This window comes from Mastacembelus armatus, chromosome 16 (assembly GCF_900324485.2).
Source record: "Mastacembelus armatus chromosome 16, fMasArm1.2, whole genome shotgun sequence".
Classification (NCBI taxonomy): domain Eukaryota; kingdom Metazoa; phylum Chordata; class Actinopteri; order Synbranchiformes; family Mastacembelidae; genus Mastacembelus; species Mastacembelus armatus.
Genome location: NC_046648.1, coordinates 22,205,600 through 22,219,632, shown reverse-complemented (window position 1 = coordinate 22,219,632; position 14,033 = coordinate 22,205,600). Strand labels below are relative to the sequence as shown.

Here is a 14,033-nt window from a genome sequence, read left to right as displayed (position 1 = left end):
TTTGGTCTTGATGAATTGAAACTGTTGATTAATTATTCATCTTTCAGTGGAAACTCCTCACAATCCTCCAGAGGCCATTAAAAACCTTGAAGTTCAGACCTGCACAGATTTTGTGAATGTGACTGTTCTTTTAAACTCTCTCCTACTGCTTGGGCTAGCAACATGGACTTTGGCTTTAACATCATATCAAAACTTTAATGTGATGCCACTGACATTCTGAGCAAAAAGCTATACAACAGACCTCTTTATTGAATTTATTAAGTTGTATTCAGACACTCAAACTGATCAGCCCATCACTAGTAATGCTGTTTTACATCATTAAAATTCATTCGAGCTGTAAGAGCCCACTGGTTAGGGTAATTATGCTACCTGCTTTTAGCCATAGGTTAGCAAGTCCAATACAGTCCGTCATATAAAATCGAAGGGCAGTCATTAATGAAAACATGATCAACACTGTGCAATAAAAGTTCCTTTCAAACATGACCATGGACCATTTCTGAGAAAGTAACAAGACACCAGAGAGGGATTTAGTTAATAACACTACATATACCTAAGGAGACCACCACGGCTAATTTGTGACGAGGTCTGAAAATGAAAATAAGAAACATAGAAACAAAAAAACGCAGACCTATATTGAACTGTACAATTGTTCAGAATCACTAGATAAATTTCCTGATGAACTCATGAGCTCTGTAAGCTGTACTAAAGGAGGAAGAAGACAACATTGCACCCTATAACAACATTAGAGTATAGTTTTCCACAGACTATTGATGATGGATAGTAGTCCGATTTTCTGTTTGTGTGCTGTGTGAACTCTGTGCTAAGTCCCCGCCCTCACGTTTATAAACTGAACTGTTGCAGTTGTGTGTTCAGTTCATTGAAAGAGGACTCGCAAGGCAAGATGTTCTAGTTTTCACATTTCCTGTTGATCTTTTTTTAAACCATGTAAACCACATCAGAACTTAATATAGGACTTCAATGATGGAGTTGATGCTGCAGCACGAAAGCACTTCTTCAATATCAAAGCTGAATTTAAATGTCCTGCCACACAAGCTTCATGCTGGCCTGGTAGTTCCCGATGTTTCCCACACTTTCCATGTTTTCCCACACCATGAAGGCTTTTATTCAGTGTGTCGTATAGCAAAGTGACAGGCCCATACTGCTCTACAGGTGAAGATTCACATCTTTACTATTTTTTGCATCTTTACTACACATTATGGGAAGATTGACATGTATGAGGAAATTAGTTGTTTTTTTTTTTTTCCCCCCCAGCTTTTTCAAAAAACTGGACAGTACTAAATTTATTTTCCACACTTTTCCATTAGACTCGGATAGAGAGGTCCTCTTGACTTCACAGCTGTGAGGAGGGAAGGGCTTCTTGATTTGCACAACAGTCCTTTCCTGGCACCGTCTCCACACAACAGTCTGAGAAGCCAGGTGTCTCAAGATGGGAACAATTTGGTTTTCTTGTGATTGTGAACAAAACTTAACTTGCACACAAAGAATATTATATCATCTGCATCCATTCGACCCTGTGAAGCGGCAAATGAGGCTACATCTTCTCAACAGCAAATCACTCTTGGAACCTTGCACACAACACAATCACACGTTTGCAGGTTTCTTAAACATGGTTAATTTTCCAACTGAATAAGAGATAAGAATGTGTTGTTTTTAGGTGTTGTAGTGATACATGCATCCGTTATACTGATATACACTTCTTTAAAAAAAGTTAAAAAAAAAAAAAAAACATCAACAAAAAAGGTATTAGAAATGCAGCTATACAGAGTCTTTTAGCTATTCCAGGGGTGTGAGGTTGAGGGTCAGGTCTGATGTCAGAAAACCAAAGAGCCTGATGTCCAAATGTTGTTCAGTAAGGGGGTGGGAGCTGAGAGCAGGGAGAGCTGGGTTAGTTACTGCAACAGGGACGGCCGGTGGGCTGAGCTGTCTCTGTCAGGTCCACTCCCCGGTTCCGCCCGCTGGTGGCTCCGCCGGCTTGAGGCTCGTTCTTGGGTAGTTTCTTTGCTGCAATAAAACACCAACAAAGTCAGTGCACAGCAAGTGACGGAAATTATCTTGAAGAGCAACTTAACATTTAAAGCATTATTTGGAGTTACTAAATTATATGCACAGTCACTTCTATACAGTCACACACTATGTGCTGATCTTGGTCCCATTCTGTATGTTCATTAAAACAGGAAAAAAAAAAAAAAAATCCAGTAATGGCGTCCATTGGAGCCTGCCCAGGAAACATTTGGCAGGCTGCAATTGTTTGTCGTAATTGTTACCAATTAATTTTTTGTTAATTGACTAATTGTCACAGCTCTGCAGGACAGTGAGGGACAGCACATACTCATACACTGTGAGCACAGTTCTAATTCAGCAGCATATTTGACAAACCTTGTTAGTTGTGTGTTAAATCTAAAAGGTGTTTTCTTCTATTTTTAAATTCTAAACAAGACATTTGCATCCACCAGCTCCCTCTGGTGGTCAGACTATGTACTTGCCACAGTGTTTACACCTCAAACTTCATTTTACATTGTGCAGTGACAGGCCTTCTTTTTTTTTTTTTTTTTTTTTAATTTTATGTTGCAGAAGTGGTTGGGGCGCTTATAACACAAATGTAGCTAAAGCTTTCAATTCTGAGTTTGGGTGCATCATTCAAATAGGACAAAAAGCTGTGTAACCTCCTGAAATGAGAGCAGGACCCTTTCCAGACAAGAACTGCCAAAAAGCACCTTTATTTCAAAAATCATAAGAAGAACTTGGCCTTAACTGCCAGCAAAGCAGTAGCTACCTGTGATAAAGCAGGTTCTAACATCTGAGTTTAATGTTCAGGCTGCATTTATTTTTAAATTTCAATATGAGCTGAGCTAACTGGTAAACTAAGATTTATGCTAAATATTGTCTATCCAAATGAATTTTGATGGTTATGGTTTGAAGAGAACACATAAAAAACTGACCACTTTGCAATGCATTGAGGGAAATTGAGGAATAAGCTGAATGTGTCCTTTGGCTAGTTGTGGGATTTCAAGTATGGGAACCTTTTGATCTATTATTATTATTATTATTATAAAATCATAAAGTCTGAAGCTTTCCAACGTGACCTCAGGTGTTTTTTTCCTGGTTTAGGTTTTACATCACCCTCATTAATACATTTACTGTATACCTGAGAGCTGACCTGTACAACCAGTGTTTTTTACTGTTAGTCCAAAGTACTGCTATACTGTAGGAAACACAGGACATAAGCCTGTGAATCTTTGATTCCAATGCCAAGGTCCTGAACACTTACCAATGGCCATGAAAATCTCATTCACGTTCATAGAGGTTTTTGCTGATGTTTCCATGAAAAGCAAGCTGTTGTCATCTGCATAAGACTGTGCATCCTATGAAAGTGCAACCAACATCAGAAAATCATTACTTTGTAGTTAGGATTTCCCAAGTAGTCACAGGCCAATTACACACAAAATTTGTCAAACTCTAATATAAATAATCAGTGAGTATTTTATGTTCATACAAGTCAATTATTTTTTTTTTGGTTGTAATGTAATTTTCCAGTACAGTAATAAAGACTTAAAAAAACAAAAACCTGGAAGTCCAGTGCTCTCTTGTTTGCGAGATCAGCCTTGTTCCCAGCCAGGGCTATTACAATGTTTGGACTGGCTTGTCTCTGAAGCTCTTTAACCCAGTTCTTTGCCCGTACAAATGACTCCTGTCAAACAGAAGGGGACTCGGTCAGTAAAAAATAATAAGATCCATGTGCTGCAAGGAGAAGAACAATGAGAGCTTTCCCATGTTGTCTGTAAGTGCTTTTCATCTGATTAAAGCCCATAATAAAGTCTCCTTAAAAAGATGCTCTTGATAAAAAGTGAAGGAAATTAAAATGTCTTCAGGTGCAGAAAAATTGCATTTTGTGCCATAGTCCCATGCAAGAAGCTAGGCAGACAAGAAAAAAGACACGAGTTCTGTGTCTGTTCTTACAATCATAAAAATGTCATGTTAAAGTTCCGTCTACACAAACAAGGAAGCAATCCTGACATACTATTTAAAAATAGCATATAAACAAATCATAGTTTCATCTATATGAGAGCGTTTGGTGTTTAAAACTGTCAAATAGACTAAAGTTGACACACTGTAATATATTACGATTATATGGCGGTTCAGAGACCAACATGGCCTCTTTGTAAACAAAAATCTATCAGCAAATACTGTCCTGATGTGGACACATTTCAGTTGACTGATGTATTTATTATCTATATTCTGTACACTGTCTACCAGACACCATGTTGTCAAGTGATGATTCATCATCTAAAGAGACTAAAATAAGAGGTCTATTTTTGGCTTGACAGTTACTAAAGAAAGTGAACATGGAAACCCCCACTCACTCATGACGGACAACAGTGGTTTGTGAAAGCAGTGATGGTAACAACACAACGTCAGGACACCTGGCACCCGACTCACCTCATTTGTTATATCATAGACCACGATGGCTGCCTGGGCACCTCTGTAATACATAGGAGCCAGGCTATGGTAGCGTTCCTGACCAGCTGTGTCCCAAATTTCAAACTTGACTGTTGTGTCATCCAAACATACTGTCTGGGTCAGAAAGGCAGCTACAAGGGCACAAAGCAGAACAACCAGTGACAAATGGGCCTGTAGCAACTGAGCCACACAAAATGCATTTCTGTGAAGCTAATAATTTAAGACTAATGGTGACGAGACACTGGAAGATTATCTGCTTGACTCCATATTCCCACATTTGCAAAGGGCCATAGTAATATCTAACACATTTTCTGTGCTGAAGCATTTAGTTGGGTGGAATTCATTTAAACACATTTAACCTTTGTTAACTCAGGGAGGTGTTACTGAATGCCCTCACTTTCTTATCAGATCACTTTAACTCACTGCCCAGTACAATTTCATTTCACCCGAACAGATTTATCCTGCTGTTTTGATAACCAAGACAGAAACCTTTGTGTTTGATTGGATTTCACTTTATTACCTATATTAACATACAGTACACCAATTAACACTATATACTATTTGATTTTGCCTGATGTGAGCCAGAAATCAGCAATGCAATGGAATGAATGGAATTTCCAGGAAGCAGCATGTTTGCCACTGTATAATTAGTGTAACATTGTGTAGACTGCTTTAACCTTGAGTAAACTGCAGGACATACAGGAAATAGGAGCGGATGCTTGAGATTTACCTGATTATTCATACAGTTCTTGTTCCTTTTGGCCGCTGTCAAACTCCCAATTCTCTATTTTCACTAATAATCTGACAACACATGTCTGCATTTCCCCTTCTTCACAACTGAATCCTTTGCTGTGTATTCTGCTGTTTATTTTATATTTGTTTATACAGTCATGGTGATGATCTAGATATTTAATGCTCATTCCAGTTTTTTGATTCATTGCAAGTCCCTCTGTGAGAGTATGTCAGTCACTTCGATCCCTGTGTAGAATTTTGCAGACCTTTTTACAAAAAAGCCTTGTAAAAAGATACATACCTCCGATTGTGCTCTCTTGGAATTCATGAAACTGGCCTTTGACGAAACGGAGTACGAGACTTGACTTTCCCACAGCTGACTCGCCTAAAAGCACAAGTTTGAACTGGCAGATCTTGTTGCCTGCATTTGGCCCATTGGGTCGTGTAGCTCCACTTCTACTTGCCATGTCACACTGTCCCTTCTCTTGCTCTGGACACTGATGTACTGTGATAGACTAGGAAATACCTGAACAAATGAGAATAAGAAAGCAAAGTGTCGGTCACATGAAAATCTTTTTTTTTTTTTTTTTTTTTTTAAATCAATGTCAGGGTATAATTATGATTAAAATTAAAATGTTACATTTATTGTGTTTATTATAAAGGAGTACATTTTTATATTTTATTCTCTGAAACCTTATTTTAACTATCAATTTTTTAAAAATTATTTAGCTAAAGCATTTAGTAGCATACAGCAACTGGAACAAGTTATAAATGGGTAAATGAGCATAAAACAAATCGTAGCAAATACATTAAAACTGTACAAGCAAACACTACAAATTTGTCAGGAAAATGCTGCTGCTTCTTAATTTCTACATGTGCTAATGTAGGAATATTTTATCTAAGTGTGCAAGAGACTGACCAACATCACTTTTCTCAAAAAATGATATAAGCAATGTTAACCCCCCCAAAAATATTCAAATACAATTTAGTAAAGCAGTATTCCTGGGTATTACTATAGTTGTTATAACTCATTTCAGTCCAATTTATATAAACCCATTGTACTTAAACATCTTTTGACAGGGATGTTAGTGCGTACAACTGAAGAACCTTTAAAATCCACAGAAAGCTGCACTTTGTAGAAAAGGTGAAATATTCAGGAAATTGTTCTTTTAAAACCAAAAATCCAAACCCAAATAACAAACTGTGTTTTTTTTACACCAGACACAGAGTCAACAAGAGTTTCACATTTCCACCCCTATTTCTTTCCTCTCCAAACAATAGTTGGTCGCTTGCCATGGTGACTAGTTGAGCAAATACGTTGAACAGGTATGGCAAAAACATAGCAAGGTTTGGCTGATAGTGAAAGTCCAGGTTCTGCCTTCAACCAATGAGCTGCTGCTTCCAAAATTACTCACCTGTACACAAGTTCAGCTGCAACTGGACAACAAATGGACAAACTGGTGTGGCTGTGAAAATCTTTTTAGCAACAAACCTCACAAGGGTGTAACTTTAGGTTATGTGAAGCATGGTGTTAAAGGGGGTTAGCATGACTTGGATCTGGACACACAGGTGGGAAAGTGTTGCAAGGTTGTTAGAAACAGTTCGTGTGTGTAGATTTCAGTGTGAACAATAACGTAAACCATGTTTCCCAGTCTACAAGATGATCTCTACAAAGTTAACATTTCTCCTGTCCAGAGACCAAGTCTACATAATGCTTCAGTCTGAAAATAATTATTATCCAGCCCGTTAAAATCGCGTTACGACACACTTAACCATAAACAACCGGCTATGTTGTTGTTGACTAGCTTCAAATAGCAGAGCAACGACTGTTAGCGCAGGCAACATAGCTAACTAGCTATGCTAGTAAGTTGAAAATGTCTGTCCTAGAACTAATCTCTGGCTGTAATAAAGCATAAGTGAGCCCGTAGAGCGTTAGTTTGGATCTGGGTATTATCATTCACACCGATCTGACATGTTAGGTTATATGACGGTTCAGAAACACAGATGATGCAGGTTTGGGTGTGTACAGCTAGTGACAGCTAGCTGAGGCTAGCGTTACATGGCGTTAACCCGGCGAGTTGCCTTATCAATCAGTGGCCTAAATGTCGCAGATGTCTGCTCTATGTTTGAGTATTAACGATCTTAACGTGCCGAGACATCGGGATTCACCAGCCTTACGACGTTAACCTACTATGATAGCTAGCTTGGCCCTCCCCATGTCGACTGGCTAACGTTAGCTAACCAGATAATAGACACTGGGCTGGGTAACACAGTGAGCAAATGTTTTTTAGCTGTAATATTAGCTACTCACCCACTAAAAAGAGGAGGCTAATGATGCGTATGGTTTCCCCGGGACAGTATCTGTGTCACTTCCACGTCTGTTCACAGTGAGTCGAGATCCAGGCCAGCTACTGTAACATTAGATTTGATAAGGCTTCGCGATGTCCCACTTCTTTCAACTTCCCTTTTCGCATCGTACGAAGGATGATGACAGATCGTATGACTGGATTTGACAATCCACCTACGTATTAGTGGGACGGACCAATCATATGTCAGGATTTATTCCCAATTTACTTTCCAAAAAAAGAAAAACTACAAGTCACGGTAATAACAAATATGAAGACTCTGCGGGCTACAGGCCGAAAAGACGGGGTTTGACGTGCTGCAGCGCCGAGAGTCTCTAGTTGGCCTTTACATAACGTTACATAAAAAGAAACGCAAGATTATTCGCCCTATATGTCATTGGCTGTCATTTTGCATAACTCATCGCCATGCCCATCCCGGGAGATTCACCTGAAAAGTATTTTTAAAATGTCGTGTAATAACTAAAGTATTTTTGAATCGAACTGCTGTTGCTAGGCAACGGGGCCCAAACAGGTGCGAGACCCGGCGTCTTAACGTTACCGACCCGAGAGGGTTTAGTCGATTAAAACTTTCCCCGAGGGGCTGAAACAAAACGATCAAAGACTAAAGTCTGGTTGTGTTGCTGCTTGGTGTGAACTCAAGATGAATCCGAATGACGGAGATGCCCTTTACCAACCCATATACACAGACACATACTCTAAAGTACCGACGGTAAGACAGTTTAACGTTAACAGAGCTAACTAGCTAATATTAACAATAACATTAGTTTAACACTAACGCTGCGTTTATTAGCTAAATACACATTTGTCTTGGTGGATATTGCATATAGTTTTTATTTTCTCTTTTAACACTAGGCTGGGAAACTAAAGCCTGCTGGAGACAGAGCTAAGACCTGCTTACAAGAGGTGGCGAGGGTAAGTCCGGTTTGGGACAAATGGGTTTGCTAAAAGTCATTTTGTAATCCTGTCATAATTATTTGGACACTGGGCAACAGTAAGTTAACTCTAGGTGGTGAATGTTGCATCTTTATAGTCCTGTATTCACTGTATGTCAGTTTTATGTCTGTGTATGCTGGCACAAATGAAGTATAATTTGTAGCAGCAGACAACTTTACACATTTTGAATGTACATACATTTACTGTTTAGACCCCCACTCCACCAGTGGTAAGGAAATTCCGCAACAGTGTCCGACCAGAACCAGGAGCAATCAGAGTGCACCAAGGGAAGGCAAACGATCCAGACAGTGCCAGCATTCTCGTTCATGGCATCAGCACCAAATCATCCATCAGTGTGAGTACCACACATAAACACATAGGCCTGCTTGTGTATATTATTATTATTGTATAGCTACAATTTGATACCACACAACCAGAATATGGATTGAAGGCTGTTTATTTTTATTTTTGGTTCCAACAGGGCAAAAGCTTGCTAAATCCTCCCCAACAGACCTTGTTCCAACAGAAGTTGCAAGAGCTCAGTGAAGCAGTGTACACCTCCAATCAAAAAGCGCCTCTGGGCAGGTCACGTTATCAGCACATAGGACTTCCTGCCTGGTATAATGACAGAACTACATTTGGTGTTCAAACAGTTCAAGGTGTGTATAACATCATATAAGCTTATAGCTTATCACCTTAAAAAATAGTGAAAAACTCTCTACTGTAGCAATTCTGCAATTATGTTATGATTCCCCTAGAAATGTAATTTTTGTTGAAAAAATTTTTTTTTTTTTTTTAAATGTTAAGAGTAGGAATAGTGCTGAATGACTCACTCACATTTTTCCCAGGGTTGTACGCACGGGACATTATTAATCCTTCAAAAACACCAGAGGAAGTAGAGAAAGAGGCCCAGGAGGGACATGAGGATTATGTTCGAAGTCACAATGCCTATTTTGTTGGTAAGAACAATAGAAAATTGGTACTATGCATAAGGGCTTTATCACATTTTGAAGTGTGATGTCTGCCTTTCACCACACTGGAGTCATCTTGCACTACTGCAGGTGAGCAAATTGATAGGAAGTACAACTGGAGTCACTACAGTAAAGACGGCAGATTTGGGATCCTCACACCTCATTTCAATGATGGCCGAACACTTGGCAAAACTCTCCGCTGGTTGGGGGAAGCACAGAAGTAAGCGCTGAAATGAAGTGGACACAAATTAAACTGTTATCAGTTTCCATAACATTATATATCCATTTAAGGTAGAGTCTAATTAAAAACTTTTTCAAAGGTTTTACAATCCAAAGACTGTTTGGAAGAGGTCTGGAAACAGGGAAAATATGGCCCAACAACTTGGCGAAGTGAGCAAGATGTAAGTTTCTCTCGCACTTTTCCTTCTGAACATTTCTGCAACCTCTGACTATACGTCACTAATGTTTAACTTCACTCTAATTAAACTTCTCTTTTCAGCAGACCTAATACTTTGAATATTCCACCAAATCACACCTTTGGAATACTCAAGCCACCTGAAGAATTTGGTAGAGATTATGCAAACATTTGTTTGTTATTCCTGGGTTATACAGTATATTAGGATATGTGAAATATAATAATGTAGATATGTCCGGCTCTCTTTACAGGTGCTGGAGATATAATCCACTCCACAGAACCAGGACAGTATGTGAGAGACCGAGACCGGCAGCGAAGCCTGGTCAATGCAGTGCGACACCACCTAAAGAAGGTCAACTTCCACAACTTCCCCTCCTTGTTGCAGGCATTCAGACATTATGATAAGGTATGACTGGAATCACTACAGGCTTGGTTCACTTCCTGCTGTTTTTAATGCCCTGGCAGATATGATTGATGTTCTTGTATCTATCTGTGTTTGACAAGTCAAAATGTTTGCTGTGACAGTGGCCAGTTGTAGGGTTTAAAATAAGACCATTGATGTGTGACTGGTGTTCAGTCATGTGAGTAGTAATACCATAGTCTCACACCTGTAGAAACATACTGTAGTTCCTGGGTCTTTTCATGTATATCTTTCCATCAAAATAAATAGAAAGGCAACAGAATGATTGACAAAGAAGACCTGCGTGATGTGTGCCGTCAATTCCAGCTGGATGTTAGGGGGTCTGTCCTGGATGACTTGATGGACTACTGTGACACAGACAAGGATGGACTTATCAACTTCCTGGAGTTTGCAAACTTCCTAAACTGGAAGGACAAGATGCCCATCAACAGTCAGGAGCAACGCATTATAATGAATGGTGAGTTGATAAATTGGAATCTACAAGATTATTTAGCAAGATTTTTTTTTTTTTCATAGGAACAGTTTATTTTGTCTCCTGTAGAGCATCAGACCAACACAGCTCCAGCCAACATAGGGAGGAAGACTTTGACCCAATCAGCACATCTTCCTTCCTCTAAGGCCTTGATTGCTCCTGAGGACCTGGAGCCTCTAAAGCCAGGTAGTTCACTAAAGACTATCAGGACCCTGAGGCGACCCAGGGCTGTGCCAGACCACTTCATCACATCCTCCTCCGTCATTGGAGCTGTCAGTGATGGTGTGCTTACATCAAGTAAGTCTGAAGGAGATGTTGTCCTGGCAAGTATGTTGTACATGGTATAAGAACACATATTTGAACACAGTGCTACATGTATGTCCTATAGATATGAAAACAAGTAATATAACTTTAGGGCTGTTGTAGGTGTTGTTTCATTTTTTTTTTTTTTTAATTTTCCATTTGAACCCAACAAGCAGGATTTATGGGTGATAATATCCTGAATTTCCTGTCAGGGATTAACAAAGCTTATCGTATATCTTATCTTGTCTCGTCTTAACTTGTCTTGTCAGTAATGCACAGTAATTCATGTAGATGGTTGGTATCACTCTTTTGAGATGTCATGTTGTCATCTGAGTTATAATCTGAAACTTGCTTAAATTTATTGAGCATGTTTTCATGCACAGCAGTGCGGTGGTTGGCATTGTTGCCTCATAGCAATGTTCTAGGTTTGAATCCCATTCAAACCTGGGGACGTTCTGTGTGGAGTTTTCACATTCACCCATGCCTGTGTGGGTTTTCTCCAGGTACTCTGCCTTACTCCCACAATCTGAAGACATGCGATTTGAAGTTAGGCTAATTGGTGATTCTAAATTGTGCAGAGGTGTGAATATGAGTGTTTGTCTCTCTCCATAAGCACCAGGAAATACCCCACTGACCAATAGTCCTGAGAAATACAGAATTGAATGGGCTTTTTCTGTTCGCAGTCACACCACAGTACGAGCACTGACGTAGCATAAGTCAGTTAAACGTTGCTATAGTGACATAACTTCTACGTGACATTCAACAACAATGCTAGCTAAAATGTTGATGTTTTGCTTTGATCCATCACGATCTGTTTGAATTTCCTGTGTTGTGTTTGCAGCCTGACTTGGGTGTCAGTCCGTTCATGAGTTTTTTTTTTTTTTTTCATGTCAAAGTGGTTACCCTACTAAAATTAACTTGTAAAAATTCCAATGCTGCATTGGCTAAAGTTAGCACTTGACAAATCACATCTGCGAGCCTGATTTGGACTAAGCCGTGTAGAGAATGGATGGCTGAATATTTTTACATAGTTTTTGCTTAGCAGATTTGAGAACATCACTAGTTTCTGATATGCAATAGGTTTTAAAGCACTAGTTTAAGGTATTTATGTTTCATTCACTTCCATCTCCTAAAAATCCTCACTGAATATTTGGTCCCCATTTTCATAGACATTCGCACATATGGGGTCCCGTCTGTACGCTCCGACCTTCCAGCTCCACGCCTCAAAAGAGTCAGTGACACTACTAACTACGGTGATACATCCACAGCTGCAGATCTTCTACATCCGTCAGTTCATGCCCTCCAAGGTGTTCATGAGGAACACTTCTTCTGTTCTCGCACCAAGAAGGAGGTATGCAGTACATACAAGGTGTGGATTGTTAATCACTGAGATATCCCAGTAAGTCACTTCAAAAACAGTGCCTTCTGAATTCATTGTAAAATTATCTTTCCATCTTTCACACTAGACAGCCTTTCCTGTCTATGAACTCTTAAGACTTAATTGAAATTTCAGCTCATTCTAAGGTGCCTATTCTTAACGAATTCAGTCTGCTTTTGGAATTATGGTATTGGAAACTGGATATTCCCTCCAGAACACTGCACTGTTACCCTTCTCTGTAAACGCTCTCTCTTTTTCTTTTTTATTTGTTACCCATTGCTTGAATTACCATTTACCTCTGATGTGTTGAATAGTTTTGTTTATTTGTTGAGGAAAGAACACAATAATGTAAGAGACCAAAAGCATAAATGACTGTGTTTTCATAAAGTAGTTTTTTTATACTGACATGCTTGTCTTCCTCTTCAAGATTACAGAGATCTTCAGGAATGTGGGCGTGAATATTTCTGAGGAGACGTACGACGAGGCCTGGAAGTTGGCATCTATGAAGCACCCAGCCGGGGAGGTTTGTGTCGAGGCTTTCCGTAATGTCCTTAAGGAAATAAAAGCTATTTAATACTCAAGATTGTTTCCTCATCATATTTACGTCAGTATCATATTTAGGTCAGTATCTCACCTTTCTTCCAAAAACCTAGTCCCATGTTTTAGTTTGATGGGAAACCATTTTGGATTTCTGTAACCCAAAATGTCACAGTTCTTTGTTTTAACGTATGTAGAAGTAAATATTCATGTGCCTGGTAGTTTTCCATACAGTCATAACCATCCACAACCAGAAATCTGTTTTTTACATAAAATTCTCATTAACTTCAGTGTGAAGTTCAGCAGTTTGGGCAACAAGAAGACATTACTATAGCAGATGACAAGGGTTATGTATTTTATTTGTCTCTGCAAATGCAACGCCTTTTCTGATTAATATGGAGAAATATAACACGTATTTGTGAATATATTGTATCGTTTATATGGACATAGGCATTAGCTATTAGAGATCTGAATCACCAGCTTGAGCTTTGCTTTCTTGACTGTGACACACTGTATGTGAACCTCCAAGAAATGAGTAAAATATGTTAGATTATTATTTTTGCCAGTTGTCTATTTGAGTTGAACTGAACTAACTTAATACTAATAGTTATTTTTATTGGTGCTGTCACCTTTGCCAAGGTAAATGTCTCACACAGTTACTCACGCTGTTACTTTATCATGATCACGGTTGTAATCCTGTTAAAAAAATACAGAAAGGAAATGCTCCATTAAACTTTTTTTAAATGAACCAATTTTTAGTAGCTAGCATCAGACTGTGCTTTTCAATACAAGTGTTTCCAAGCATTTGCCTGACCTATTTTTTAGTGCTGCCTTTCCCTCTTAGTTTGTGTCTTTACTGGAGGTATTTAGCAGTTACTGGCAGTGCAAGCAGAAGTTTGTGAAGAGACATACCATATCTGCTATGCATTTTCAGTATATTCTTATGTCATCAGTTTGGTGATGCTTTATGTGGTAATATGCTGAAGAACAGGGCTGCTCTATCTTGATGTTTAGGAGCATCAACAA

At 39.0% G+C, this 14,033-nt stretch overlaps 2 protein-coding genes across 3 annotated transcripts; one reads left to right on the top strand and one right to left on the bottom strand.

Annotated features, from left to right (window-relative positions):
- Nucleotides 1–229: 229 nt before the first annotated feature.
- On the bottom strand, nucleotides 230–7,834 carry rab5ab (RAB5A, member RAS oncogene family, b). Its single transcript, XM_026317295.2, has 6 exons — nucleotides 7,523–7,834; nucleotides 5,513–5,737; nucleotides 4,459–4,610; nucleotides 3,587–3,709; nucleotides 3,290–3,383; nucleotides 230–2,022 (listed from the first exon to the last, which is right to left on the bottom strand). The coding sequence occupies exons 2-6, from the start codon at nucleotides 5,676–5,678 to the stop codon at nucleotides 1,907–1,909; spliced, it is 651 nt and encodes a 216-aa protein (XP_026173080.1). The 5' UTR covers nucleotides 5,679–5,737; nucleotides 7,523–7,834; the 3' UTR covers nucleotides 230–1,906.
- Nucleotides 7,835–8,087: 253 nt separating this feature from the next.
- efhb (EF-hand domain family, member B) lies at nucleotides 8,088–13,450 on the top strand. Of its 2 annotated transcripts, none has more exons than XM_026317294.1 (13): nucleotides 8,088–8,286; nucleotides 8,430–8,489; nucleotides 8,722–8,865; nucleotides 8,992–9,169; nucleotides 9,359–9,469; nucleotides 9,572–9,701; nucleotides 9,802–9,882; nucleotides 9,984–10,048; nucleotides 10,148–10,302; nucleotides 10,567–10,774; nucleotides 10,859–11,086; nucleotides 12,262–12,443; nucleotides 12,898–13,450. In XM_026317294.1, exons 1-13 carry the CDS (start codon nucleotides 8,218–8,220, stop codon nucleotides 13,042–13,044), a joined length of 1,758 nt encoding a protein of 585 aa, XP_026173079.1. In that variant the 5' UTR covers nucleotides 8,088–8,217; the 3' UTR covers nucleotides 13,045–13,450. The 2 variants fall into 2 exon arrangements, with proteins under 2 accessions (XP_026173079.1, XP_026173078.1); XM_026317293.1 differs by having other exon boundaries at nucleotides 9,981–10,048.
- Nucleotides 13,451–14,033: the final 583 nt, after the last annotated feature.